This window comes from Dunckerocampus dactyliophorus, chromosome 7 (assembly GCF_027744805.1).
Source record: "Dunckerocampus dactyliophorus isolate RoL2022-P2 chromosome 7, RoL_Ddac_1.1, whole genome shotgun sequence".
NCBI classification, from domain to species: domain Eukaryota; kingdom Metazoa; phylum Chordata; class Actinopteri; order Syngnathiformes; family Syngnathidae; genus Dunckerocampus; species Dunckerocampus dactyliophorus.
Genome location: NC_072825.1, coordinates 15,020,085 through 15,043,651, shown reverse-complemented (window position 1 = coordinate 15,043,651; position 23,567 = coordinate 15,020,085). Strand labels below are relative to the sequence as shown.

At 40.2% G+C, this 23,567-nt stretch overlaps 3 protein-coding genes across 6 annotated transcripts; all 3 read right to left on the bottom strand.

Moving 5' to 3' along the window:
• Positions 1–550: 550 nt before the first annotated feature.
• Positions 551–10,539, bottom strand: sult2st3 (sulfotransferase family 2, cytosolic sulfotransferase 3). 3 transcript variants are annotated; one of them, XM_054782728.1, is made up of 7 exons: positions 10,352–10,539; positions 7,937–8,085; positions 4,102–4,310; positions 3,902–4,028; positions 3,581–3,675; positions 3,306–3,486; positions 551–2,097 (listed from the first exon to the last, which is right to left on the bottom strand). In XM_054782728.1, the coding sequence occupies exons 1-7, from the start codon at positions 10,384–10,386 to the stop codon at positions 1,952–1,954; spliced, it is 942 nt and encodes a 313-aa protein (XP_054638703.1). In that variant the 5' UTR covers positions 10,387–10,539; the 3' UTR covers positions 551–1,951. The 3 variants fall into 3 exon arrangements, with proteins under 3 accessions (XP_054638703.1, XP_054638705.1, XP_054638704.1); XM_054782730.1 differs by lacking the exons at positions 7,937–8,085; positions 10,352–10,539 and adding an exon at positions 5,049–7,902; XM_054782729.1 differs by lacking the exons at positions 7,937–8,085; positions 10,352–10,539 and adding an exon at positions 4,666–5,017.
• On the bottom strand, positions 8,095–15,981 carry tmem147 (transmembrane protein 147). 2 transcript variants are annotated; one of them, XM_054782731.1, is made up of 8 exons: positions 15,911–15,981; positions 15,443–15,543; positions 15,037–15,106; positions 14,566–14,631; positions 13,521–13,657; positions 13,301–13,385; positions 12,949–13,070; positions 8,095–10,661 (listed from the first exon to the last, which is right to left on the bottom strand). In XM_054782731.1, the coding sequence occupies exons 2-8, from the start codon at positions 15,517–15,519 to the stop codon at positions 10,541–10,543; spliced, it is 678 nt and encodes a 225-aa protein (XP_054638706.1). In that variant the 5' UTR covers positions 15,520–15,543; positions 15,911–15,981; the 3' UTR covers positions 8,095–10,540. The 2 variants fall into 2 exon arrangements, with proteins under 2 accessions (XP_054638706.1, XP_054638707.1); XM_054782732.1 differs by lacking the exon at positions 15,443–15,543 and having other exon boundaries at positions 15,911–15,975.
• Positions 15,982–18,032: 2,051 nt separating this feature from the next.
• On the bottom strand, positions 18,033–22,793 carry LOC129185348 (glyceraldehyde-3-phosphate dehydrogenase 2-like). The gene is made up of 10 exons (XM_054782223.1): positions 22,629–22,793; positions 22,196–22,292; positions 20,466–20,572; positions 19,674–19,764; positions 19,460–19,578; positions 19,296–19,377; positions 19,048–19,199; positions 18,801–18,963; positions 18,620–18,717; positions 18,033–18,533 (listed from the first exon to the last, which is right to left on the bottom strand). The coding sequence occupies exons 1-10, from the start codon at positions 22,655–22,657 to the stop codon at positions 18,464–18,466; spliced, it is 1,008 nt and encodes a 335-aa protein (XP_054638198.1). The 5' UTR covers positions 22,658–22,793; the 3' UTR covers positions 18,033–18,463.
• Between the last annotated feature and the right edge of the window lie 774 nt (positions 22,794–23,567).

The window sequence follows — 23,567 nt, the reverse complement described above, 5'->3', positions numbered from 1 at the left end:
GTTTACACAATGCTTATGAATGTATGTGTTGGTAAAGACACTGCTAGTCTAACACATTCCAAAACATGGAACACCCCATTCTTAATCTATTAATACGCGACAATATTTGCATCATTAATGCATTCACAATGAAAGTGAATGTAATCAACCAGAATCTTTGATGATTACTTTTTTTGAAGTTACGGTAAAAGTCAAGTAAAAAGCAAATGGCATGTTCTCATATTTCTGTCCGAAGTACATCTGAACATCAATCTGTGGTTTGAGAATGATAATTTATATTCACATTGCTTTTTTAAGCCTATGATGTTGTCATTATGGAATTACAACAATTTCAATTGAAAACTGAGTTTTGAGGGGTGTGTGTGTGTGTGTGTGTGTGTGTGTATTACATTCCCTGACATACAGTATTTGGCTGCAGTGACGGTTGAAAAGTTAAAACTGTGCTGCCACCTATCGGTTGATTAAGTAATCATTATGCACTCTGCAAGGTGGACAATAAAAACTTGTAGCTGTTATTGCGAGGACATGGATTGAAAAAAACAAGTTCAAATTAAAAAGAGAAACATTTATTTTGCATGTGGGTACACATCAGGCAGTGTTTGTCTACTCAGCATGTCTGAGCTTGACGGCTGAACTACATTATTTCACAAGACCTGAAAACCCTGCACTAAATAGTCACTTTGTCATTCTTGTTTTTTGGACCTGTTGAATCCACAGGGAGATCTAATTATGATTGTGTTTATTAAACTGACCATATAGTAGGAACTTATTTCAGAGCTCAATTAGAAGTAAACTCATCAAGGAGTTGCAAAAATATATAATATACATCATGCACAATGGAGAAAAAAACCCAAAGGGATTCTGTATCAGTCCAAAATCTTTACAAAAAGCTACAAATCTGTCAGCACTCATTTGCAAGTATTAAAAAAAAAACTGGAAATGGAATTATTCCAACAATGTTGGCCGTTTAGTTCTTTATCCTTTCCTACATCTTTGGCCTGGAGTACTGATTTAGCGTTGCTCGGGAATTATTTAAAATATACCAAGAGTAAGCACATCACAAGTATTGATAAATTCTAATTTACTGTGGGGATATACAGTACATGAACTGTACATGCTGTCAGAGGGTTCTAGAGTCTGTCGGGGTCCTAGGCAAAAATTCACAGGAGGCCCTTGAAACCAGAGTTCATCAGCATTATGCTTAGTGCCACTGCTGGAAAAGGTCAACATTTTTCAGCCTTGGGCTGGGCCCCCAAGCAGTTGCTTGCCTTGCCAGCTTAAAAGGAGCCATTAAGGGTCAATAATTGAGCAAAGACATAGCAACTACTATTCAGTCCTTCCGTGGACTTTTTTAGTGATTGTTGCGGCCTAAAATGCCTGATTTTGCGGTAGTTTCTCAAAGAGTTGTGGCAAACGTTGAGATGTTTTGAGGCTTGTTTATTTTTCAATTACATTGTATCAACTTGTGATTTCCGAAATGTATCAATGTTTTAAGTGTTCTTTGTAAGATTAACCACAAAAACAGAGGATTTCAACAAATGTAACAAAATATGCTAAATTTAAAAATACATTTGTTTAAAAAAAGTGTTGAATAAGCAATTAACAAATATAAAGAACAAAAAGACTGACAAAAGCATCTTACCAACAGGCACAAAAAATTGTGCAGATAGACTTTATTCTGTCACAACGTTCACCCGCATTCATGTAAGCAAATACAAACTACAAAAAAAAGAGGAAAAAAAGTCCAGTTAAAATTTATGCTAAAGACAACTAAACAATACAAATACTCTCCAGGGACATTATCATCGAAATGACACTTTCCATACCAGCTGTACACTAAAGAAGACAAAGGAGCACAAATACAACCAAGAGCCCAGTAAAAGTACAAAGAAAGTCTTGTGCTATAGAATAATCTTGTCCTACTACATATCCAGCTCTGTGACATTTCAACTTAGATTTGTTTGTTTGCTCCAGTTTCTGTTCCATCCAGGATCCATGGCAGAGAGAAGTTCTCTCCCTCCAGCTCCTTGTAAATGGCCGAGGAGAAGTGGGCCACTTGCTCTGCACTAAAATGTTTTTTCCAGTCCCCGGCAACACCTAACACACAGACGATATCAAATAAGCCTTAATACGAAGAAAATGCAAGCCACACAGGGTCCGCACATTATAGCGATCTAATTTATCTTATTTATTATGTATTGTTTACAACGAAGACATGAAAAACATCTGAATGCCGACCCACCATCCACCAATTCAAGCCTGGAGTTTTTCCAGGGAGATCATTACATCGCTGTTTGACGTGTGTGGTAAAAGGCAGTGCGCTAGCATGAATTAACTTGAGCCAAATGTGCACATTAGCACTCAATAAGTCATCCAAACTTACCTTTATGCATTCCCACATAGTATCAGCATTTCAGACCAAATATGAGGTGAAAGAAAAATGGTAAAAATACAGTAGTAGTCTATCTGTGCGCCATGAAATAAAGTTAGCACACGCACAATGGACATGCGTCAAGTGAGCCGGACGTAACAGAGAGAATCTGGACACTTTTCAAAATAAAACATCATGGAAATTATTTTTGCTTTCTGTGCGGCCCGATACCAAATGACCGGGGGTTGGGGATCACTGACTTAGTACATAAAACACACTGATACTACAAATCCCAGAATGCATAGCTAAAGCTGGTGTGTTGTAATGTAGCCATCCCAAGCGGCCGTTAGCAGTACAGTCACTCATTTACACACATGTAGATCATCTAGGTCATATTTAAGAAGTCTTTTCGTAACAATTTAATTCTAAATCATATTTATATCGCGTCAAATCACAACAAAAGTTATCTCGAGGCACTTCACACATGAAGTAGGTTGATGAGCACGCGCCTCTTAAATGGGAAACCAATTGAAAGCCCACATGAGCAAGCAGTTGGCAACGTAGACAAGGAAAAACTCCCTCTGGGGAAGAAACATTGAACTGAGCCTAGGCTCTGTGGGGCAGCCGTCTGTCTCAACCGGTTGGGTTAAGATAGAAAGATATAGTAGAGGGACAGATGGTAGCTCATGCAAGAAATCGCCAAGGATCCTCATTTAAAAAAAAAACAATGTACAATTAGTCAACTACAGGAAAAATCGAATGAATCGGATTTGACTATGAAAATCCTTAGTCGAAGACTGCCTTAAATGTAATAAAGACTGTAAGTGACATGCTGTATTACACTTTAAGTCTCAATAGTAAGTGCTGCATTCTTGTCGTAAATATAGAAATAATTTTCTTACTTCTTTTACACTATAATTCATTGTCATCTCACCTTTCCGAAGGAACGGAGACTTGTCAGTGTCCATGTAGTCCTTGCCGATCAAGCTGAAGTTGGACATGTTGTTGGCCTGCATGGACCCGAAGGAACAATGATCCGCTATTTTTTGAACGACTTCTTCGCTCAGGTTCTTTCCCAGGAATTCTGAAATACTACGTACAGCTGTACGAAGATCCTGCAAGAGATGATTGTTTCATCTTAAAAGTACATTGTTTTCCCAAATGTGAGTGTACTGCAATAATGCAAACGCTCTGCATGCTTTATTTCACCTGAACCATTTCCTCATACGTAATGAAAAGGATTCTGTCTCCTAACGCTGCGTGCTTCCAGCTCTTCACGTGGTCTGTCCATTTGCCAAACAACACTGCAGACACACAAAGTTAGGTCATTTTCGGCACAAATTTGACAAAACACCTCCACATGGCACAATAATAATGTCGCTCATGCTGCACAATCAAGATCAGTCTCTTACGCTGCCAGAGTTTTAACAATTTAGTACTATAGTTTGCAAATAGTGCAGCAATGCACTATACTGCATCATGCTGAGGTGTGCTACTAATATCTGGAAAGTAGTTACAAGTGATCTTGACCTCTGCCTTGCAGGAATTTGTCAATGAACTCATCCAAAGTTCCAGGGTCCTCAAGGAAAGTTGCCATCTGATGGAAGTAATATGACGACACCATGACATCCTTAGGGTTCCTCATGACATAGATCACCTAAAAAAAGGGATAAAAGGGATACAGGATGACATGACGCAAACAGACTGTGTGGTGGACTTGAATTATTAACCTTGGCATTGGAAGCTACGAAGGAAGGTGGCATGAACTGGAAAGGAAAATGTGTGACCAGCGCTCTTGGGGACGGCAACTGATCCACCACTTCTTTCAATCTCTTCTCCTCCAGCCAGGGAACTCTGTCCCAGTTGGGGATGGTATGGATGGGTGTCAGGTCCCCTCCATTCAGCACCAGTGGGAGAATCTCTTGCATCCAGATTGTACCTACAGAGGAGCGCAGCGTATAATATTATATGGATTACTGCATAATATCATATAGAATAGAGTCTAATCACGTGTCTAATACAACTTTACAAAATAACTGCACTAATAAGAATGACTTTTACTTCTGCACAATTCTCACTCACGAACACATCAGACTGCAAATTCACTAATTCCTTCATCGACTAAACAAACAACTTTCCACATTATGATGATCGTTTACTTAGATTTTTCAATTAGCATGGATTTCTCCTATTCTGCGTGGTGATTAAACATTACATTGCATACCCCGAGGTTAGTTCAGTATTACGTAATAGGCTTTGAATGACGACTAGTTCGACGAAGCAAACTAGCTGACCTGACTTCGGGTAGGTGACAGCAATGGCGTCACTGTCTTTAAACATGAATTCCTGTGCAAACGTCAGGCTTTCTTTGGAGTGGGTCTCTTTCGGTAACATAAGTCCATGATGCGTTAAAAAGAGGTCTTCTGCAGACATCGTTCTTCAAGAAAGTTCAAGAACGAACACAGGCGGGTCTGCTCTCTGTTGTTGCATTCACGTACATAGAAATATGTGGAGGCTTTTTTTTTTTTTTTTTTTTTACAATACGACGCTTTCAAAAATACACTTTGGATAGCTTTCAAGCCTCTTATTTACAACCCCGCCTAGAAGGTACAAGGTACGACTTGACGTGACCACCCGAGCATCTGTAGCTAAAAGGACACAAAAAAATGACACTCACTTGTAAGAAGCCACATTTCGGAGGGTACCTGAAGTTATCACACCACTTCTCTACTCCCTGCATAATCGTGTAGAACAAAGGTTACCAACTCAATCACAAGAGGTGCCCGCGATGTTGGTTTTCATTCAGGTTTAGTCAACAATGTGAGATTAAACTGGAAAGTAACGAATTCTGAAGTACAAAATGCAAATGAACAAAAATTATTGTTAATGTTTTAATACAAAATGTGAGTTGTGGATACCAACATTTTTGTTAATGTTCTGGTTAGACATAGCATGTGTTTGGGTTGAAATAAGCTATGAAAATAAATGTTACAAAAATGAGGCGCTCTTAGCCATTTTCATTTTGGAAAAATGATGGAATGATGGAAAATAGCTTTCACAAGAAAGAAGAAAGAAGACCCCTCTTTTTACTGACTCGAGTTCTTAGAAATCACTGACGCGAGTCACTCGTCACAGAGTGCCAGAGCAGAATCTTGCACATGCGCAACATTACACACATTGGAGGTAAAATTAGAGGTAAAATTGTTGACTTTACCATTGCCCTGTGAAGTAAATCCGAAATCGGATTGGTTAAACAAACAGAGAAAATGGAGAAAATTTGCCATAATTTTGCATACATTTTCCAGTCAGCATACAATGTGACGCACGTCTGGTCGTGTTATAAATACACTGCATGAGTCCAACTGTTGTTAATGTATTTTTATCACAAATTGTCCTTGTTAGTAGCTTGCTAATAGATGGAAACAGGAGGAGGAAGTCAGCTCCATCGCAAGTCTATGATGCCATCAGTGGTTGACTCTGTAGTTATTTGCTAACTAACACAGTTACGCCACAAGTATCAAAAATCGTAACAGAAAACACGTTTTTATGTTTTACAATGATAGTTTTACATGAATGAAACAGTTCAGTTCAATACATATAAATCACAAATGAATGGGATAAATGAAGGTTACTTTTTTAAGGGTACGTTTACCTTCATCAAAGACGTATTGTTGACAAAGGCACGATGTGGCAGAGAGATCAACACGGACACTAGCATCGTATTTTGCTACGAGTTTGTTTTTTTTCATTCAGTGGTGTTTCTAACCTTCTTTATCAAAATGCCAGCACTTGCAACTTCCTTTGGCTCCAATGGGTAATTTTGCAGCTGTGATCTAAAGAAAAGCAGAGATTTGAGGTCTATTGAATTTACGTCTTAAGTGGCAAATTTTTCTTATTAGGGTTGTTATTTCATATCTAGAGGGCTCTAATAATGTTAAAACACGTATTTAGAAGGTTGTAGACAGGTTCTCTATGCTCTTAACTAGCAAAATATTATATTTATATGTAAGAAATCTTAATTTGCGGAAATTTTGTTATCACTTGCGGAAATGTTGTTATCACGGTCGGGTCTGGAACCAATTAAGCGCAATAAACGAGGCATCTGTTTTGATTGTGAGTCTTTTCAAGCACTAAGGGGACATTGTCAGATATGTGACGACCTTTCTTGAAACCTGGCTGTGTAACTCATATGATCTCTTCCAAATGAAGTATTTTTCTTTTAACATTTAAAGAAGTTAAAATTTTGTAATGAGTTCACCGAAGTCATAGGTCTCCAGTTTTCAATAGGAAAATGAGTGACGCGAGGTTTCATTGTGTCTGGTAATTCATCTATCCTTAAAGTTTTGTTGAACACAGACAAAAGCAAATTCAACAAGGTTTTTTTTTAATTTTTATTATTTTTACGGGCCACTTTTTTTTTTTTTTTACAATGTTCAAGTTCTTTCCTTGTTATGGGACTATATTGCATGATACTGAATGATGAGGAGAAATTTGTGGTATTAAAGGATAAAAGGATGGCTTACATTCTTGAATGTTTCCAGCATTCACACAATTACCCCTAACTTTCCACAAAGGCTTTGCCATTCCCACCCAAACCTGCGCTTGTCAACCACACATATCAAAACGTGCTGTTATTGTATCGATGGTTAGTCAGTATTCATTTTGGGGTTTTAATTTGATGCTGTGCTTTTCTTTGTTTCATTCATCAGGAAATGACAATAGTGTTTGACAACTATATTAGATTACTATAACATGTGACAGCGCTGCATTCCCCGTCCCACTCCTGTCTAGCAGGGGTTTGACAGAACACGAGTCTGTGGGTTCAAAAAGGCTGGGGACTGCTGCTCTAGACTATAAAAATAATTAGAATCTTTTCCCCTGCGTTCTCAACATTTGACTCTTCATATTCTAAAGGCCCCTTTAGCCTTTTAAATATATACTGTATCTAGTTTATCTGGTTTGGAACACTTCAGATTCTTTGGCTGCATTAACAATGATCAAGTTTGGTTCTTTTAAAACAAACTCTGGTGCTTGGGTGGGTCATTTGGTCAAGTGTGAACCCACAATCTCAGCACTGGTGCGCACAAAACAACAGCACTCTTGAAAATTATATTTTTGAAGTTTTTCGTGAAATCTAAGCTGGTAAAAATAGATTTTAAAATAACAATCACATTCAACCCAGCAGATGACATTTTGGCTTGAAATATTTGAGTTAAGTCATACAAAAAAAAGTAGTATACGTGTCTTTATGCAGCTATTGAAAGGAGAAATATAAGAAATTAAGACGTGTCCAACTGGCATCTCCATTCTTGTGCATGTCACAAACTCAATGCATTGAATTCACTTTGAATTTTTCTCAAACAAGACTGATGCTGCATGCACTGCGTGCCCTCAGTAAACGTAAGAGTATTGTCTCAATGCATACAACGAGCCACACACTACAGCACAAACATCTGTCCTCTCACTACAAACTGCAGCATGCAATGTAATGTAAACTCTTGTTCCGTTTAAAGCCCCAGATCCACTATGTTGTTCACAATAAGCCAAGTCAAAAATAAACTGTACCTGATTTGGGATATGTCACAGCAAACACATCAGTATCCTCTACAGAAAAATTCTGGGCATATTCCAAGCTCTCATCAGTGTGGGCTCCAGGAGGCAGGGGCAGGGAACGGTACTTCATGTACTTGGTCCAGGACATGCTGGCTGAAGCGCTGCAAGAATATTGGTAGCCCACGTCACGCCTTGCACTTTGAGGTAGACAGTGCTATTATCATAAATAAGTTCCTCATGATTCGCTACTGCAGTTGACAGGCTGTAACACTAAAAAAAACAATCTCCTAAAACTAAGGCTTTCGCCTCCACCATTAGGTACAACTGATGTCTCCCCGTAAAGCAGAGAGTAAATATGTCTGTTTGAAAGGATACAGACTGATAAATGAGGAATTGCTCATCTTTTTAGTGGATAATGAAGATGAGTTTTAATACTTAGCTTCTGATATAGGATAATGGTAAGCTATGGCCGAACCAAAGAATCTCTTTCACCACTACCACATTTTTTAAGCTGTCCCTCATAGTCACACTTGTCCAATTCTCACTGAAATGTGCAAGGTCAGGACCTTTAGTGTTTTGCCAGCATCCGTTATTCTTGTACACAGAGGCAGCAGTGTGTCAACAGAGACGTGCGTATTAGCCAACAGCACAGTCTATTGAGGCCTGCTCAGAATGAGAGCTTTGTGGGCCTCTTGAGGTGAGACAACAGACAAGTGACAACAAATATTTTGTCAATATAAAGCACTGAACAAAATGGCCTTTCCCAAAGTGTTCCCAGAAATTTAGAAGCATACCACTGTTCAAAATGTTTCTCTTTTCAAGGGTGAAATAAAACAGCGTACATATTATTCCATTCCATTTTATTACGCTTATCCGCGTCCATGTCACGGGAGCATCAGTCTCAGTAGGAAAGCCCAGACTTCCCGGTCACCAACCACCTCCTCCAGTGCAACGACACAAAAGGTGCTCCCAGGCCAGTTCTGAGACATAATTACCCCAGCATGTTCTGGGTCTGCCCCAGGGCCTCCTTCCGGCTGGGTATGCTCGGAACACCTCACCAGGAAGGAATCCAGGAGGTATCCAGACCAGATGGCCGAGCCACCTCAACTGGCTCTTCTCGATGTGAAGGAGCAGCGGCTGTACTCTGAGCCCCTCCCGGATGACCGAGCACCTCACTCTATCTCTTAGGGTGAGTCCAGCTACCCTACAGAGGAAACTCATTTCAGCCGCTTGTATCCGCAATCTCGTTCTTTCGGTCAAGACCCAAAGCTCATGACCACAGATGAGGGTAGGAATGCAGATCAACTGGTAAACTCAGAGCTTTGCCTTGTGGCTCAGCTCTCTCTTCACGACGGTCCGTATTTGCACAGGTGACTTTTGCGAGGTACTATATATAGTCACCTAAAGCCACACCTAAAAAGTGGTGCTGAAGGTTCCAGAATGTCTTAACCTGATAAGGCCAAGCTCTATACACTTCTTGTTCACATTCACAATCATGATTGCTTGCAGTGTCTCTTTGCCAGCTGACAGTATGGCAATGGACACGGGACAGAATGAATGGACAGACTACTTGACAGAACTGTACCACCCAGCTTTATATTGAGCTTGGATCATCACATTGCTACAGACATGGGACATGCCATGCATGATCAAGATTCTGACTTGCAAACAGTACCTTCCTTATATACTTTCCTTAAAACAGGTTAACGTCAACTTGACTAACAGCCCACTAATTGTGGCATGGTAAACATATATACTGTATGTAAGCCTTTCACCACACATGGCAAGGCATGTCTGTTGAACTTGAGAGCTTTTACTCAGATTTGAGTCTGCAAAGAGCGTACTTTGTACGGCTTCCCTGGTACAGAGAAATTCATGATATCACCAGCATACAAGAATTGTTTTACAAGACTCATTTGGATCAACGAATAATGAGGACAATGGGAAAGTCTAAGGAACTCATGAAGAAAAACTAAGAGTATTGTAGATTTGTCAACATTTATTCATATTTTTAAACATCTTAGAAAATCTTCAACAATTGGGCTACATGACAGAGATGTAATGTGGCCTTTCAGCATATGGAAGATTGTTTGACATCTTTTTTTGTAAGACAAAAGAATGCCTTTTTTGCTAGTTTTTCATCCTTTATCCATATATTTGCCCCATGTAGAGATATTCAACACACTACTGGTCATAGAAATCACACCATGTGTTTCTCATGGAGGTGTGGATTTGGCATTTCGTCTAGTCTAATAAATAATCAAGAAATGGTTAAGATTGGGGCTTGAACCTATAGTTGGTGTTTTAATTACATACAGGTCAAATTTTGTATTGAGCCATTAATGTACCCAAAATCACTATTCAAGAAAAGGCAGATAGAAAAAGTTACTTATAATAACTTAATTGTGATCATAAAACAAAACGCACCTTTTCACATAACATCGTGTTTCAGAAAAGACCATCGTGGATGCCTTCGGATGTCACAAGAGAATAATCCACCACAAGAGAATAATTTCCCTGTCCAGTCCAACATGAAAACATTAAAAAAAAGCCCATTAAGTTTACCAGCTGGTGGCTCGGCTGTAAGACCAGTCTATACAAACAGTAATACTGGATTTAGTTACTGTGTACCAGGGTGACAAAGAGAAAAAGTGAGCAAAGAGAAATGGCACCAGTCAGCACAGCTTTCACCAACAACACAGTCCAGCTGCCCAACAGGAAGGCATGGATGAACAACCTGCAGACAAAGCGGAATGAAACAACATATTAGACAGATCTTCAAATTGGAACGTGTCTCTAAAGTCAAATGGGAAAAAAATGCACATTTTCAAGAAATTGAATTTTCACAAACATGTTATTCAGTTGAACTATTAACAAATAACATCTTCATTAGCTGCACGGTGGTTGAGTGGTTAGCATTTTGGCCACACAGTCAGGAGATCGGGAAGATCTGGGTGGCCTCTGCTTGGGCATCTCTGTGTGGAGTTTGCATGAGTTTCCAAAAATGCATGTTAGGTTAATTGGTGACTCTAAATTATCCATAGGTATGAATGTAAGCATGAATGATTGTTTGTCGATGTGTACCTCGCCTCTCACCCATTGTCAGCTGACATAGGCGCCAGCATACCCCCACGACCCTAAAATAAGCTGCATAGAAGATGGATGGATGTACTGCCCTCCCTCAAACTAATGTAGGGTAACGAACACATTATGCTTCTTTTACTGTTATGCCACAGAACACATTTCACAAATAAACACTGCAAAATAAGACAAATACTGCAATACAAGTTGTACTAGAAAGCATCAACATAATGCATGTGACTCAGAGTGATTCTTCCTGAGCTGTAGAGTACAAGTATTATGCACATAACCAGCGCTTTACATTCATTGCTGTATATTAACAATCCCAAGGTGAAACTTGTAAATACTGACGACATACTGAGCTTGTTGCTATGTGGGGAACAATGCAGTTGATGAGATCTCACTCTCATCAACTCTATCAATGGCTCTCTCAATAGCACTAGCGGAGAAAAAAACAATACCAATATGATTGGATATCTCTTCTCACGCCAATATGGGCCAATAATATCAGTCGGCTGATAATATGGGACACTCCTAGACTCCACCCTGAACAAGTCACCTGTAAATTGCAGGGACTTTTTGCATGGGGCTTGCAAGTCAGTTAGGTGAACCACTAAACTACAGTGGCTTGAAAAAGTATTCATACCCCTTGAACTTTCCCACATTTTGTCACGTTCCGACCACAAACATAAATATATTTTATTGGCATTTTAGATGAAAGATCAACACAAAGCGACACACAATTGTGAAGTAGAAGGAAAATTGTACATGACTTTCAAATTTTTTTTTAAATAAAAAACTGAAAAATGTGGCGTGCAAAAGTATTCAGCCCCCCAGTGTCAATACTTGGTGGAACCACCTCTGGCTGAAATCACAGCTGCAAGTCTTTTGGGGTATTACACGAATAGGCAAGCTCATTAGGATGACGTTCACATGTCAAACAAATCCTTCTATCAAGGCAAATGTTTTGGTATCTTTGTAAAATCATATCGTGCCCGCTCCTCTGCAGGCTCATTTTACATACTGTATGTACAGTAATGTGTATGCCGAGCAGTGATGTGTCAGGAAAGACAGGTGCGGCAAAGGCATGAGTGTAACATGAAATAACTAATATCTGTCCACTAATCTGTCTTATAAATGGATTTTCTGTAGCATTCGAATCCATCCATTTTCTATGGCGCTTATCCTCACTAGGGTCATATGTATGCTGGAGCCTATCCCAGCTGCCTTCGGGCGAGAGGCGGGGTACACCCTGGACTGGTCGCCAGCCAATGGCAGGGCACATATAGACAACCATTCACACTCACATTCATACCTATGGACAATTTAGAGTCGCCAATTAACATAACATGAATGTTTTTTGAATGTGGGAGAATGTGAACCGGAGTACCCGGAGAAAACCCACGCAACCACGGGGAGAACATGCAAACTCCACGCAGAGATGCCCAAGTGGCGTTTCAAACCCAGATCTTCCCGATCTCCTGACTGTGTGGCCAACATGCTAACCACTAGGCCACCGTGCGGCAAGCATTCCAGTCATTTTTACAACTTACTTCAGTAAAAAAAAGGTGAATTTGTGCATTCCTATTAAATAAAGGGCAAAAATCAGAGGTGTAACAGCAGCAAGAGGAGTTTCCCTCACAAACTGGGTTGTGTGGCACTTTCCCCTCTCTGTTTCTCAGTATGTCGTCAATATAATGCTTGCAGAAAGTTATATTATACACCATAACTTTATAAAGTCTGTGTAACATCTTTAATGTAAGTGTGTGACATAATTATGTTTGCTAAGCGGACAATAAACTGCAGAGAACCGTCATAAGGTGAAGCAGATGGTACTCTGCAGCACCTGAAGGGTGTGTAGGTCTAGACCTGACTCTATAGGAATCAGTGTCTCACAAGCCATGAACCTCACCACATGTCACTGGTGACAAGCATGCACTTACTCCATTAGGAAGGACTTGTAGACACACAGTGCCAGCAGAACAGTAACAGGAAGCCTGAAGCTTTTAGGAAGGTCATAGCGTGTAAACATCCACACTACTGCTGCCATGGCAATATAATGGACCTGTACACACACACACACACACACACACGCACACGAGCACAGAGGGAAATAAATAACAACAATAATAAATAACAACAATTTAAGAATGTGTTTGTCTGACCACAAAAAGAACAGATATAATGATATAATCTTTTCAGATTATATCATTGCAAATGAATATATGTAATGATGTATAATAATGAGGTATGTGAGAAGCAAAAGAGACTACAAGTCAGACTATGAACACTCACCAGACTAATGTTGGAGTCAAAGCTCATTTGGATGTATTTCCAGTCAAATTCGATCCCTCTGGCTCCGACCCACAGAGGAAGACACCTAAAGAAACACAAGCAGAGAGATTATATGAGAACTCCTTTAATGAAATGAAAGGTGTTTGCAATTGGTATTTGTTTCGATGGCACCAAGTCAAGTCATGTAACTATAGCCATGGGAAAAGAGGCAACAGCTTACCTTGACATGACGAGTTCTGCTGTTGCCCAGCCCATGGCGGCCACCATGATTTTGTACTCTCCTTTGCCAGCATTACGTGACATGACAAGATGGAGGCCCAACAGATCTGCAAGGTCCACTGTTGCTTTCATAAATTCCTGATAGAAAAACAGACATAGTTATGCTTGTTACATTTGGCTGAGCACCAACTTTAAAAGAACTGGCGATTACCGGTGGAAGTTAGTTACTAATGCTCCAAGCTAGTAGTACAAATGAAAGTCAGGCGTATCGGTGACGATGTATTGAAAGATAAAGCATGAAGTTGGTGTCTTGCTTAATTAATAATGGTATTGTGGTGACCCTAACTCCGCTTCGTAACACCTAATACGTAAGAGATCCGTGTTGACTATTTAGCGACATGGTTACTATATTTAACAACTAGGGGTGTGCGTTAAAAGTGAAAGGCATTAAGTGTTTCTTGTGTCAGGCATTTATTCGGTAATTAAATACAAGCGGTCAACAAAGGTGAAGTAGTCGCTGTGAAGGCGAGAGGAGGTGGAGCACTACCTCCAATTCTGAAAGCTGAATAAAACCCTCCACAATGCAGGCCAAGTCCTGACCAGCAACAGAGCCAGAAGGTTTGGATCCACTCGTCCGTCATAGTGGCATAGGCATAATCTTACTAGAAAAAGCTAAAATGTTGATACTAATGACTAATAAATTGTCTTTAAATATATGTATATACAATATTTTTAAAATTAGATGTATATCTCAAAGGACAGCCTGACGTAAATGGACAATGACAAGTAGGCAAGACAAAAACAGTGCAACCACAAGCTGTAACTATATCATTATACTGTAGTTCCACATAGCCAATGCATTTAGTCAAATGCACATCCTTAGTAGCATCCCACCAATTTTTAATGCACATTACTGCCACCAACAGTTCTGGGGTGGATTAATATAATTACATAATAAATAATATAATTGTTACTGAGTGCCATTGTAGTTACAACTTTAAGAAGGCAGACTTGTCGATATGTTGGGAGACTGTTTCAACACTCACCCCTACAAAATCATAAACACCAGCTCCTCCTTCCCAGGTGGGGAAAAAAGTCGCAAGGAACAGCATCTGACAAACACAATGATAAGAATATTAGATTTTTGGCAGCATTGCCAAAAGTTCACTTTCGGGATTATTATATAGGACATTTTTAATGTTATCCTGCTGTTATGACAGAAATGCATGTACTAAAATGTGACTCTGCAAAGTCGTGTTTTTTCCTACTAAAATATTCTATTCTACTCGACTATGTTATAATATTTATAATACAAAATTAGTCAATTATGCACACACACCTGCAGATGAGGAGCATTTCACTTCAATCTCAACTTTAAGTTGAAACAACAATCAGCACATGTGTGATGATATACTGTCAAATGTATTATTTGTGTAATATCCTCAACTAAATTTTAGCTGAAATACTGTACTTTCAAAAACTTACAAGGAAGATGCCAGTAAAAAAAGCTCACTCACTTTGCAGAGCTGGACAAACAGGTATGTGGCACCAGCCTGGACACATCTCCAGAAAGCATTGTATTCAGAACTAACAAGTGGGAACACAAAAAACACATCATAGGATGCACAACGTGGCAAAAATAATGCATGAAAACATGTGAGAAAACTGATGAAAGAAGACCTAAAAATGTATGTTTAAATGCTACCATAAGCATAATACAAAGTGCTAAGAGGATTAACAAAGCTCTGGTTGTACTAAGCTGATTATTAGGCCTTTTATTGTCTCTATAGGGAAAAAAAAAAAGAGTACATAACTTCCATATGATACAGCAATACTAACAAATACAATGCAAATGTTACATGGGAAGGTAACGTCATAACTGTACGTACGAGTATAGATTTCAAATTCAAAATAGACACTTACAGTCCACTGCACTTGTATGTTATAAAATAAGGGAAATACGCCAAAGCAAAGCAATTTCCAAAGTGAAACAAGGTCATGACTGGTGACGAAATCAAGTCCCCCTGTAAAAAGAGATTGAAAATTGAAATATTTACTCCATAAAGCATTTAGGTGCGAGGAAATCCGACACTTTTCCTATATTCAATCCCGTTTGTTATGACTAGCTGGAATTGCCCGAATTAGTGTGAAAACTATACAAAAACCTAATCACACAGTACTATAAAGGATTGTATTGGTAATGACCCGACTGTGACTGAATAACGTGGTGCTTTGACGACACCGTTACAGACACTCATGCCCATCAAGTAAGAACGCCAAACGACTGTCAAACGCCTGTTTCTCCTTACAGAGATGCCTCTCAAAACATTTCTATCGATTTAACATGTAACTGTGATGGCGGTGGAAATATATTTTCACGGCGTCACTTACAACACGATTTATGAAGCAGCACAACGTCCTACAGCGCCGAACGACAACCGGAAGTGACCGGGGTTCTACGATAAAATCCCATCGACTGTGCCACGTAATATACTTGTCAAAGGTTCCGTCGCAGCCAGAATGACAGCGAAATTCCTGCATTTTCTGTTTGATAGTATCAGCGTTTTATGCCATTTATAAATTAGTATATGGTGAAAGTCCCTTCTCTAACAGAGGAGCAACATGTTTAATGTTTCTTCAGTACAGCTGCCATTTACACGGGTCTGATGGGAGTATATGTAATACACACCAGGGGGCGCCACACCCCCCTCAGCTTCCTCGGTCCTCCGTCGGAACTTTTTTTGGAGGAAAGCATCACGGGTTTTTTCCCAGTTGGAACATGATTATGATAATGCAAGCCGTGATCATTGTAATTGTGACCAACTTGACCGCGCATTTCTTAAAAGATATTCTCTGGATTTTATAGTAATCCACTCATTTTTATGGCTGGTTTTACTGTGCACTGAAAAAGGTGGACAAAGCAAAAGGTGTGTAACACTTACCTGTCCATTCCTCTGTGGTATCCATAGTCCACAGTTGCTCTTCTCTTCAGCGGCGTGCATATTACAGCATCATTTGCTATTTTATGTAGTTCACTTGTAATATACAGTAAAGTTAGTCTCCTGCTAAGAACATCATTTATAGTGATAGCCTATCCATCCATCCATCCATTTTCCTCCGCTTATCCGTGTACGGGTCACGGGGGCAGCAGTCTCAGTAGGGAAGCCCTCCCGGCTGGGCATGCCCGGAACACCTCACCAGGGAGGCATCCGGACTAGATGCCCAAGCCTCCTCAACTGGCTCCTCTCGATGTGAAGATGCAGCGGCTCTACTCTGAGCTCCTCTCGGATGACCGAGCTCCTCACCCTATCACTTCAGGTGAATCCAGCTACCCTATGGAGGAAAGTCATTTCAGCCACTTGTGTCCACGATCTCATTCTTTTGGTCACGACGCAAAGCTCATGACCATAGGTGAGGGTGGGAACATAGATGGGTGGGTACATTGGGAGCTTTGCCTTCCGGCTCAGCTCTCTCTTCACCACGACGGTCCGGTACAGCGACTGCATTGCAGCAGACGCTGCGCCGATCCGCCTGTCGACCTCACGCTCCAACCTTCCCTCACTCGTGAACAACACCCCGAGATACTTGAACTCTCCATCTGGGGCAGGACCTCACTCCCAACCCGGCCGGAGCAAACAACCCTTTTCCGACTGAGAACCATGGCCTGGTATTTGGAGGTGCTAAATCTAATCCCAAAAGCTTCACACTCAGATTCAAACCGTCCCAGTAAATGTTGCAGGTCACAGGCCGATGAGGCCATTGGGACCACATCATCTGCAAGTAGCAGAGACGAGATCCTATGGCCCCCGGACTGGACTCCCTCGACGCCTTGGCTGCGCCTACAAATTGTCCATGAAAATTAGGAACAGAATTGGTGACAAAGGGCAGCCTTGGTGGAAACAGGCTCCTGTTCCGGTTGTACAAGGACCAAATGGCACGTAGTAACGCTCCACCAATCCCATACTACCGGAGCACCCCCCACAAGACACCGCGAGGAACACGGTCGAATGCCTTTTCCAAGTCCACAAAGCACATGTAGACCAGTTGGGCAAACTCCTAAGTACCCTCCAGTACCCTTACAAGGGTGTAGAGCTGGTCCAGTGTTCCGCGACCAGTATGAAAACCACATTGCACCTCCTGTAGCCGAGGTTCGACTAACAGTCGTACCCTTCTCTCCAGCACCCTGGAATAGACTTTCCCAGGGAGGCTGAGGAGTGTGATCCCCCCATAATTGGAACACACCCTCCGGTCACCCTTCTTGAAAAGGGGGACCACCACCCTGGTCTGCCAATCCAGAGGTACGGTTCCCGACTTCCACGTAATGTTGAAGAGACGTGTCAGCCAAGACAGTCCCTGAACATCCATAGCCTATCAAATGAAATAAAAAATGATTTATTTAAAATATTAGTATTGCTTAATATGTTTAAACAATGATAATTTGTGTGCAATAAACTGTCACAGTGTCAAAGCGTAGCATATTCATGTGTATTATTAAACAGGACAAAAAGGCGGCTTGAAGGTTTTCAAGTTTTATTTTTTGTCTCATTACTCTTTAGAGGAATTACAGTCACTCTGCCTCTCATGTTCCTTCTTCCACTGGTGAATAAGCCTTTGAAACACGCCAACATAGAGATGGGTACAGCAGTTAACCATAGTACTGAGCCAAAACGACAACTACAGTGGCATTGGGAGGTGAAGAGGGCAGGGGCACACAGACACAAATACTGTCAACAACTGATCATCTCATCATGAAAGAAAAAGACAAGATTAACTCAGAACACTTAACAGTTTCTGCTGCCTACTTGTACAGTATAGTAGTAGAGCTAATGGGCTGTGAACCTCAGACAGGGCTATGGCTGGGGCTTATGTGTAAAAGAGAAAGGAGGGGATGAAATGTGGGTGGGGGTGGTCCCTTTATGGACTTCCTTTCAGTACAGGAAGTGTCTACTCCTTGGTGTTCATGTACAGCAGCAGGTCAGCAACACGGTGGCTGTAGCCAAACTCATTATCATACCTGGAAGAGGAGCCAGAGGTGAGAAATTATCAAAATGCCATTTTAGGACAATCTTAGTTTAAATCCAGGGCAAACAAAAAACTAACCAGGAAATGAGCTTCACAAAGTTGTCATTGAGGGAGATGCCAGCGTTAGCATCAAAAATGGAAGAGTGGCAGTCACCAATGAAGTCAGAGGACACCACCTACAAAAACAAAGCAAGCAGTTAGCTTCTGATAATCAAATTTAAATACACCATTTTAAAAACATTGATAGTATTTGTGTCACCTGATCCTCAGTGTAACCAAGGATTCCCTTCATGGGCCCATGAGCGGCCTTCTTAACAGCTTCCTTAATCACAGCGTATGATGCAGGCTTTGACAGGCGACATGTCAGGTCTACCACAGACACATCAGCGACAGGCACCCTGAAGGCCATGCCTGTCAGCTTACTGGAGACGAATGCACAATATTACAATTCACTACCTCCTTGTCTCAATTAACAATGTACATTGTGTTTCTCTTTATGTCCTCACCCATTAAGCTCGGGAATGACTTTGCCCACAGCCTTGGCGGCTCCAGTGGAGGCTGGAATGATGTTCTGGTGGGCCCCACGGCCATCACGCCAGGCCTTGCCGCTGGGACCATCCACTGTCTTCTGGGTGGCTGTGTAGGCATGGACCATAGTCTACAATGACAAAAATCTTTACCTTTCAACCCCATTATTCAGTGTACAGAAAATGGAAACGGTGCTTGTTGTTAGAGCTTTCTTACTGTAACTTACCATGAGAGCCTCTTCAATACCAAAGTTATCATGGATGACTTTGGCCAGGGGGGCCAGGCAGTTGGTGGTGCAGGAGGCATTGCTGTTAATAGAAACACATTCGGTTTATTTTAGAGTCACATCACTCGTTGTATTAACATTTTAAATAAAGAAACCAGAATTACCTGACAATCGACATGGAGGAGGGATCATATTTGTCCTCATTAACGCCCATGACAAACATTGGGGCATCAGGTGAGGGTGCTGACACAACCACACGTTGGGCTCCACCACTGAGGTGAGACTATGGTGAGCCAGGATAAAAAGAGGGCACATGTTAGAAACTTGACAAGCTGCAGACAATGTGTGTCTGCATATACTGGACGTCTATGTACATACAGAAGCCTTCTCCACACTGAGGAAGACTCCGGTGGACTCCACAACGTATTTTGCACCAACATTGCCCCAGGGGATGTCAGCTGGCTTCATGCTGGTGTCAGATAAAGAAGAGTAGAACTTCATTTACTACTGCCATGTAGAATAGGAAGGACTTTATCACTTCACAATTCGTACAATGAGATAAGGAGCAAACCTACCGAAAAACAAAAAAGAACAAACATAAGGCTATGGCCACACAAATATGGATTTTTTAAAAACATATATTTTTCTATGCATTTTAGCTTTTATAAAAAAAAAAAATCCAGAATGAAGCAAATGTTATGTATTTTTTGCGTAAATTAAGCATTGTCATGCATACAAATGGCTAAATGAACCAAAATGCATATACACGGAATTTAGAAGCTTCATTAAAATTGTGAATGTAGCATTCTACATTGGTCAGTAGGTATCAGTAATTGTTTGGTGAGACAAGCACCAGACGATCACAGGAACAAACAGGCAGTTTACCCTCGACTTTGTGTGGACATAGCCTAAAAAAGACCAATACAGATAAAAAAAACCACTGAGATAAAAAAGAAAAGAAAAAAAAGAAAGATTCAACACTCAAACCTATCTCACGTCCCTGTCAGTTTAATGTTTAACACCCTCCTTTTGTCTGCAGTGATTTTAGTCAACTGACAATGTATTGAAACAACAGGATTTTGACAGGTACAGTAGCAGCTATTTCACGAGGCTGACAGTATGTTGTCCAGGATTTACTTAACTGCTTAGGTTCATATCTGTGTCACTCACCACTGGAAGACAGAGATGGGGTTGCCATCAACGATAAGTTTACCATTCTCCTGGGACACTTCACCACGGTAACGGCCGTGGGTGGAGTCATACTTGAACATGTAGACCTAGAGGTGCGATGTTACTGGTGAATATGTGCGTTTCAACTAAATCACAAGCAAAAAAACAAGTAGTACAGTACCGTACGTGTAACTCTGTTATATCCACACAGGACACATTCATTCATTTTCTACCACTTATTTTGTTCGGTGTCACAGGCGAGCTGGAGCCTATCCCAGATGGCTCTGAGCGAAAGTACAGCATATACCAAGGACGCTAAATGATTGGGGTTGTCGACTTTTCCGCAAATTAATGGAACAGAGTGTACTACGCCATAATGGTGGGCAACAGTGTACAATGTATTCACTAACTCTGTGCTGAGTATAAAATACAGTTATGCGCTGTGTGTACACTTTGATGAAATGAGTAATATTTACTGAACAGAATGAATATTTATGTATATATACACAAATGTGTGAAAATCCATTTAGAAATATGACCTACATGGAGATGTCAATAAAAAACTGAGCAGCAGTATGAACTTTTTCCTTCTTTATTTTACTTTTTTCCTTCCTTACAATGTTGGTAATGCTTAATAATCAACATACAAAATAATAATAGTTTATTATACGGATAATTAACTGGAAGTATTTACACAAAGCAGTATTTTGTATAATGCGCAATATAGTTTTCTTCATTTTCATGTGAATAACCCAACTACTACAAATTAACATGTGTATATATATTTTCTTAACGCCTAACTATCAACATGTGCCATATTATTTATTCATTACATCATCACTGTACTGTTAAACATCTTTAGTGCCTACATTTATTGTACTTTCTTACATACTTGGTCATCTCATACTTTACTCACTTGGCTAGGTTTTATGTTATAGGTTTACTGTATATTGTTAATATGTTTATTTTTAGATGTTTTTATAGTAGATTGTTTATCTTTCTTGTATAAATATTTGGTATATTGTGCTTTTTGTATTTTTCTGCTGCTGTAACATCTAAATTTCCCTGTTGTAGGATAAATAAAGTACAATCTAATCTAATTTACTCAGTAATGGCATTTTTAATATATCTGATAGACTATAACCTAAATCATCATCATCACTGACTTGTCATTAATTCAACTAATCACTCTGAGAAACAAATTAGCTTAAAGCTATATTGTGTGGGACAACACGAAGTCTTGGCCACCGTCCAGTTTATTTACAACAACCAGTGTTATAAATCAACATTTTTATGACACATACCTGTCTTTGTTTTTGGGGAACCTGAAAAATGACAAATGTGGTCTTTTGGACGGTCTATTAGAGCAATTAATCACTGAGCAGTGTTTTTGAATTCTGCTCACCATCATGGTGGCCAAATCCACGCAGAGCGCACTACAGAACTGGATGCCGGGTTGACAGTCCTGTTCTTTTCTAGTGTCCTTGGTATATACTGGACTGACTGCATTCAATAACAAGGCACATTCAGACAAAACAACCACACACTCACATTCACACCGACAGGCAATTTAGAATCTCCAATTACCTCTGACATGCATGTTTTTGGACTGTGGGAAGAAACTAGCTTGAGTAAACCGACAACATTTGATCTAAAAAAACATTCTGGCTGTGAGGCAGACATTTGTGTGCTTCCATAAACACATTTCAAGTATACTTCTATTTTCTCACCATGTACTGCAGGTCAATAAAGGGGTCATTGATGGCCACAACATTAATGCCTTTCTGAAGGCAGGCCCTCAACACAAGGCGGCCAATACGACCAAAGCTACAGAGAAGGAAAGACACAGTGAGATTGTTAATGTTACATTTTCATATCAACTAATTCCTGGGATGTACTATTACGGCCCTATGAAATCCGTTTTATTTTCTTCTAAAATCTGTTTTCATTTTTTACAATTCAGTTTTTTGACTTTGACACTTACTTTACCACTACAGAACGTGTGCTTGTTGTGACTCAATACAATGCCTGTTAATTAAATGGAAAAATCCTTGCATTTATTGATGCAATTAGGCAGCCTAAATGACCCTAACATTTTTGGATATTCTAATGTTTCTCTATCAATAATCACATGCTGTTGCTAAAAAAGTATTTCAAACTCACCCATTGATTCCAACACACAGGTCTGACATGGTTTCTTCTTGGGGGAGGCTGAGTTAACTGGAAAGAAGAGAAAAGCCAACATAAGAAAAACTGTTGACAGAAACATTACGTAAGTGCTGATTTGAGTTTAGACCAAATAAGTTATTGGCACATTACTGTGTGTGTGCGCACGCGCGCAAGTCTCTCTCAACATCTAATGAGCTACAAAAGTGTTATTTGTGAATGCACATGCACACAATATATCAAAGCAAATTCAAGAGATCCCTTCTGCTGTGTATGTGGAAGTGGTTTACCGCACCCCAAACTTCAATGAAAACGTACATAGTGAAGTAGATGTAATTTGTTACTATCTAAGTAAAAGCAGTGTAACATAGTAGGGTGAACACTTAACTACTTAAGATGCAGTACTGTATTTTTTGTTCACTTCAAAAAGCTGAGTGGCAGCGATATTCTTTCAATGCAGTGATGGAAAAGTACAACTTTTGACAGTGAATGTACTACGGGCAAGAGGAGGTATTATATCATGCATGAACATGTTTAGAAAACGATTGGGAGGATAAAACAGGCAGTGAGAACTGCAGTGAAAAGATCAGATCAGGCATGATGGTTGGCATCAGTTCAGGTATTTGACCCTTCTGCTCTGCCATCCACAACCCTCAACTTGTCCTACTCTTGTTTCTGCATGGTTAACGTTAATAGGTTTACAAACGCACATTGCTTTCTGAATCTTCTGACTCATGCTAAACCAGCAGCGTTAACCACGTGTTCGCCTGGTCAACAGGTTTTGTGTATGTTTTTGTGTGGGAGGTATGCAAGATCACTGTCGGTTGTCCTTGAAACTGATTGAATGTCATTGGATGCTATAATCTCCTTAACTGTGTGACCTGCGTGTGTGGTTGCATGTGTCTCAATAATGTTGGACAGGTTGTCAACCTGGTG

Excerpts from the sequence above, each read along its gene's own strand:
- sult2st3 (XM_054782728.1), bottom strand. The coding sequence starts at position 10,386 with ATGGTCTTTTCTGAAACACGATGTTATGTGAAAAG. Across the intron at positions 8,086-10,351 it reads ACACGATGTTATGTGAAAAG|CGCTTCAGCCAGCATGTCCT; the intron begins GTGCGTTTTGTT and ends ATATTCTTGCAG. Across the intron at positions 4,029-4,101 it reads TCGTAGCTTCCAATGCCAAG|GTGATCTATGTCATGAGGAA; the intron begins GTTAATAATTCA and ends CCCTTTTTTTAG.
- tmem147 (XM_054782731.1), bottom strand. The coding sequence starts at position 15,519 with ATGACCTTGTTTCACTTTGGAAATTGCTTTGCTTTGGCGTATTTCCCT. Across the intron at positions 15,107-15,442 it reads ACATACAAGTGCAGTGGACT|TTCTGAATACAATGCTTTCT; the intron begins GTAAGTGTCTAT and ends CCCACTTGTTAG. Across the intron at positions 13,386-13,520 it reads GCAGAACTCGTCATGTCAAG|GTGTCTTCCTCTGTGGGTCG; the intron begins GTAAGCTGTTGC and ends GTGTTTCTTTAG.
- LOC129185348 (XM_054782223.1), bottom strand. The coding sequence starts at position 22,657 with ATGTCAGACCTGTGTGTTGGAATCAATGG. Across the intron at positions 19,579-19,673 it reads TCAGTGTGGAGAAGGCTTCT|TCTCACCTCAGTGGTGGAGC; the intron begins GTATGTACATAG and ends GGCTCACCATAG. Across the intron at positions 18,718-18,800 it reads TTGGTTACACTGAGGATCAG|GTGGTGTCCTCTGACTTCAT; the intron begins GTGACACAAATA and ends TTGTTTTTGTAG.